This window comes from Cebus imitator, unplaced genomic scaffold, assembly GCF_001604975.1.
Source record: "Cebus imitator isolate Cc_AM_T3 unplaced genomic scaffold, Cebus_imitator-1.0 Scaffold12, whole genome shotgun sequence".
NCBI classification, from domain to species: domain Eukaryota; kingdom Metazoa; phylum Chordata; class Mammalia; order Primates; family Cebidae; genus Cebus; species Cebus imitator.
The window spans coordinates 3,017,749-3,023,397 of NW_016107327.1; the positions used below are offsets into that span (position 1 = coordinate 3,017,749).

At 39.4% G+C, this 5,649-nt stretch overlaps 1 protein-coding gene across 1 annotated transcript in view; it reads left to right on the forward strand.

Moving 5' to 3' along the window:
• Positions 1 to 1,885: 1,885 nt before the first annotated feature.
• LOC108281900 (probable ubiquitin carboxyl-terminal hydrolase FAF-X) overlaps positions 1,886 to 5,649 on the forward strand; it is a gene marked incomplete at its 5' end in the record, with an annotated part of 9,077 nt that continues 5,313 nt past the window's right edge. Inside the window, 5 exon segments of the mRNA XM_017497601.1 lie at positions 1,886 to 2,183; positions 2,186 to 2,521; positions 2,524 to 3,388; positions 3,390 to 5,310; positions 5,312 to 5,647. Of these exon segments, the coding sequence (XP_017353090.1) occupies positions 1,886 to 2,183; positions 2,186 to 2,521; positions 2,524 to 3,388; positions 3,390 to 5,310; positions 5,312 to 5,647 (3,756 nt within the window).

Below are 5,649 nucleotides of genomic sequence, written 5' to 3' on the forward strand. Positions count from 1 at the left end.
ACAGCACATGGACCTCTCAGTTTATGATCTGTATTCTTTGCTCCTAACCCTGTCTTCTCCTTATCCTGTAGGGAAGAGATTATCCTAAATATTGAACCTTGGCCGTGGGTTGAGGTACAGGAAGATGCTTAAGAAAAGAAAAGGTATTCATAAAGTCACGCAGCTAGAAACCCAAGAGATCAGGTTGTGGGTGCTCCTAAATTCTCAGAAGTCACCAACATATATAAGATTCCTACATCTCCTGTTTTTGCACTAAGACTATTGGTTATGTATTCTATTTCACATGTTTTATCCCTTTCTTTTAAAATTATTCAAAGTCATGTGACTTGCTTTGGCATGAGAAAAGCAGTCTGAATCTGAAGTGATGTAATTTTTACCAGACAGAAGCCGTTATGAGCCAGTATGTAATAACTACATTTCCTTTACCTCCTGTGGTCATTGAAAACATTGGAATTGAGGTGGGCCTTCTTTTAACCTGACTCTAGAGGATTATGTGAAGCTCAAGACTTCCAAATCCCTCTGTGCTACACATGTAGCATAAGCAAGTAATGCACTTTCGCTTGGTTTAGCAGTTTAGACTTGAAGTTTGCTTGTTACTGCAGCATAACTCAGACTAAACTGACCGATACAGTCAAACCTTGATTAATGAGAAGACAGAAGGGACACTGTAGAACAGGGGGAGGGTGACCGCAGGTTCCAGAATATCCTAAAGTAAGTACCCAATGGCCAAGGAAAGCCAAGGAATAAGGAAACAATTTGTCTACTTTCTTAATAAGGATACTCATCAAGCCACATTCATGCATTTATCTCAAGAGGAGCTGTCTGGTGTTTTGGGTTGCCAGAGCAACCTCAAGACAATTCTCTGAGAAATGAATTGCCATACATCCACGGGTAAGTTAATGGGAGCAATAGGACTCAGGCACCAGTTGCCAAATAGAAATATCTTGATTTTTCTGACATGAAGCAGGCAGCCAGAGTAACCTATACATTTGCATTCATTATTGTTCGAGTGATACACATTTCATACTGTTGACATTGCTGGGTCTTGTCAATGTGTAAAGCACACTGCTCTATGAACTAACTCTCCTCCCTCAAAGATTTAATTAAGTAAATCGCTTACCATAGCCTTCTTTATATCTGTTTGATTAGTGTGCAGTGAAAAATTGATTGTTGTCAAATCTCATGGTGATTTATTTTTCTCCAGGGTCTACAGAGTGTACTGTTTCCCTGCAGTTGGTGTTTTTCTTTTTTGGTGGCATAGCGGTGGCTATTTTATGGAAGTGAAAACAAAAAATTTATAATATGTGGATATTACAGTGATTTCCTTCTTGCTGAATATCAGAATATCATTGTCTTACCTGTCAACAACAGTGTACCCCTGGATATTTTATGCCAAAAATTATTTTTGTTTTTTCTTTATTCCAGAGACACTATCATATGGTGAGTAAGCCCACGAACTCTGGAGCTCAACTTCTGGCATGACTACCTACAGGCTGTATGGCACTGGGCATGGTACTTAACCTTTCTATGTCTCAGTTTCATCAGTTATGAAATTAGGAATAGTGATAGTTTCATTTGATAAGGTTATTGTGAGGATTATATGTGAACAAATAAAATGCTTAGTTCAATACTTGGAATAAACACTTCATGACATTCACTTTTATTCTTTAATATTTAATTTTTTGTTCCCATGGGAAAATCTGTTAATGATATGTGTTGTGTCTCTACTTAAGATAGAGTAGAAAAGGAAAAATGTTACTTTGGGAGCATTAGTATCTGACTCTCATGGTGTTTGGAAAAAGAAAATAAAGTATGCATACTCTGAGGATCTAGGAACACATCTATTTACATTGTTACACACATTTGATGTTAAAAATATAATAAATATGACTTGGGGTTAATAGGATTAGATTGCCTTTGGAGGGTCGTGATTCAGAGTAATGATGATATTGCCAGCAGAGCTATAGATCTCCTCAAAGAGATATACACAAACCTTGGTCCAAGACTACAAGTCAATCAGGTGGTGATCCATGAAGACTTCATTCAGTCTTGTTTTGATCGTCTGAAAGCCTCCTATGACACATTGTGTGTTTTGGATGGTGACAAAGACAGTGTTAATTGTGCAAGACAGGAAGCTGTTCGAATGGTTCGAGTATTAACTGTTCTAAGGGAATATATAAATTACATGACAGTGATTATCATGAGGAAAGAACAATTCTCCCCATGTCAAGAGCATTCTGCGGTAAACACCTCTCTTTTGTAGTTCAATTTCCAAACCAGGGCAGACAGGTTGATGACTTGGAGGTATGGTCTCATACAAATGATACAATTGGTTCAGTACGACGATGTATTCTCAATCGTATTAAAGCCAACGTAGCCCATACAAAAATTGAGCTCTTTGTGGGCGGTGAGCTGATAGATCCTGCAGATGACAGAAAGTTGATTGGACAATTAAACTAAAAAGATAAATCGCTTATTACAGCCAAACTTACACAAATAAGTTCCAATATGCCTTCAAGCCCTATAGCTCTTCTGATTCCTCCACTGGATCTCCTGGAAACCATGGTAATCATTACAGTGATGGTCCCAATCCAGAAGTGGAAAGCTGTTTGCCTGGAGTGATAATGTCACTGCATCCCAGATACATCTCTTTTCTTTGGCAAGTTGCAGACTTAGGTAGCATCCTAAATACGCCACCCCTTAGAGATGGAGCAAGAGTACTCATGAAACTTATGCCGCCAGATAGCATAACGATAGAAAAATTAAGAGCTATTTGTTTAGACCATGCCAAACTTGGAGAAAGCAGCCTTAGTCCATCTCCTGACTCACTTTTCTTTGGTCCTTCAGCCTCACAAGTGCTATATCTAACAGAGATAGTCTATGCCTTGTTAATGCCTGCTGGTGCACCTCTGACTGATGATTCCTCTGATTTTCAGTTTCACTTCTTGAAAAGTGGTGGCCTACCCCTTGTACAGAGTATGCTAACCAGAAATAACTTCCTACCAAATGCAGATATGGAAACTCGAAGGGGTGTCTACCTCAATGCTCTTAAAATAGCCAAGCTTTTGCTAACTGACATTGGCTATGGTCACGTTCGAGCTGTGGCAGAAGCTTGTCAACCAGGTGTAGAAAGTGTGAATCCCATGACACTGGTCAACCAGGTTACCCATGATCAAGCAGTGGTGCTGCAAAGCGCCCTTCAGAGCATTCCTAATTCATCATCCGAGTGCATGCTTAGATCGGATGAGGCTTCAAGATATATGCCTGATATTTGTGTAATTAGAGCTATACAAAAAATTATCTGGGCATCAGGATGTGGATCATTACAGCTAGTATCTAGCCCAAATGAAGAAATCACTAAAATTTATGAGAAGACCAATGCAGGCAATGCCAGACTTGGAAGACGAACAGGTATGCTGTGAAGCATTGGAAGTGATGACCTTATGTTTTGCCTTGATTCCAACAGCCTTAGATGCTCTTAGTAAAGAAAAGGCTTGGCAGACATTCGTCATTGACCTACTATTGCACTGTCACAGCAAAACTGTTCGTCAGGTGGCACAGGAGCAGTTCTTTTTAATGTGCATCAGATGTTGCATGGGACACCGGCCTCTACTTTTCTTCATTACTCTACTCTTTACTGTTTTGGGGAGCACAGCAAGAGAGAGAGCTAAACATTCAGGCGACTACTTTACTCTTTTAAGACACCTTCTTAATTATGCTTACAATAGTAATATTAATGTACCCAATGCTAAAGTTCTTCTCAATAACGAAATTGATTGGCTAAAAAGAATTAGGGATGATGTTAAAAGAACAGGAGAGACGGGTATTGAAGAAACGATCTTAGAGGGCCACCTTGGAGTGACAAAGGAGTTACTGGCCTTTCAAACTTCTGAGAAAAAGTTTCATATTGGTTGTGAAAAGGGAGGTGCTAATCTTATTAAAGAATTAATTGATGATTTCATATTTCCTGCATCCAATGTTTACCTACAGTATATGAGAAATGGAGAGCTCCCAGCCGAACAGGCTATTCCAGTCTGTGGTTCACCACCTACAATTAATGCTGGTTTTGAATTACTTGTAGCATTAGCTGTTGGCTGTGTGAGGAATCTCAAACAAATAGTAGATTCTTTGACTGAAATGTATTACATTGGCACAGCAATAACTACTTGTGAAGCACTTACTGAGTGGAAATATCTGCCACCTGTTGGACCCCGCCCACCCAAAGGATTTGTGGGGCTGAAAAATGCTGGTGCTACTTGTTACATGAATTCTGTGATTCAGCAACTCTACATGATTCCTTCCATTAAGAACAGTATTCTTGCAATTGAAGGCACAGGCAGTGATGTAGATGATGATATGTCTGGGGATGAGAAGCAGGACAATGAGAGCAACGTCAATCCCAGGGATGATATATTTGGATATCCTCAACAATTTGAAGATAAACCAGCATTAAGTAAAACTGAAGATAGAAAAGGGTACAACATTGGTGTCCTAAGACACCTTCAGGTCATCTTTGGTCATTTAGCTGCTTCTCGACTGCAGTATTACATGCCCAGAGGATTTTGGAAACAGTTCAGGCTTTGGGGTGAACCTGTTAATCTGCATGAACAACACGATGCTTTAGAATTTTTCAATTCGTTGGTGGATAGTTTAGATGAAGCTTTAAAAGCTTTAGGACATCCAGCTATGCTAAGTAAAGTCTTAAGAGGTTCCTTTGCTGATCAGGAGATCTGCCAAGGCTGCCCACATAGGTACGAATGTGAAGAATCTTTTACAACTCTAAACGTAGACATTAGAAATCACCAAAATCTTCTTGATTCTTTGGAACAATATGTCAAAGGAGATTTACTAGAAGGTGCAAATGCATATCATTGTGAAAAATGCAATAAAAAGGTTGATACTGTAAAGCGCTTGTTGATTAAAAAATTACCTCCTGTTCTTGCTATTCAACTAAAACGATTTGACTATGACTGGGAAAGAGAATGTGCAATCAAGTTCAATGATTATTTTGAAATTCCTCGAGAGCTAGACATGGAACCTTACACAGTTGCAGGTGTCGCAAAGCTGGAAGGAGATAATGTAAACCCAGAGAGTCAGTTGATACAACAGAGTGAGCAGTCTGAAAGTGAAACAGCAGGAAGCACAAAATACAGACTCGTGGGTGTGCTTGTACATAGTGGTCAGGCAAGTGGGGGGCATTATTATTCTTACATCATCCAAAGGAATGATGGAGATGGTGAGAGAAATCGCTGGTATAAATTTGATGATGGTGATGTAACAGAATGTAAAATGGATGATGATGAGGAAATGAAAAAACCCATGTTTTGGTGGAGAGTACCTGGGAGAAGTGTTTGATCACATGATGAAGCGTATGTCATACGGGCGCCAGAAAAGGTGGTGGAATGCTTATATACATTTTTATGAACAAATGGACACAATAGATCAAGATGATGTGTTGATAAGATACATATCAGAGCTTGCTGTCACCACCAGACCTCATCAGATTATTATGCCATCAGCCATTGAGAGAAGTGTGCGGAAACAGAATGTACGATTCATGCATAGCCGAATGCAGTACAGTTTGGAGTATTTTCAGTTTATGAAAAAACTGCTTACATGTAATGGCGTTTACTTAAACCCTCCTCCCGG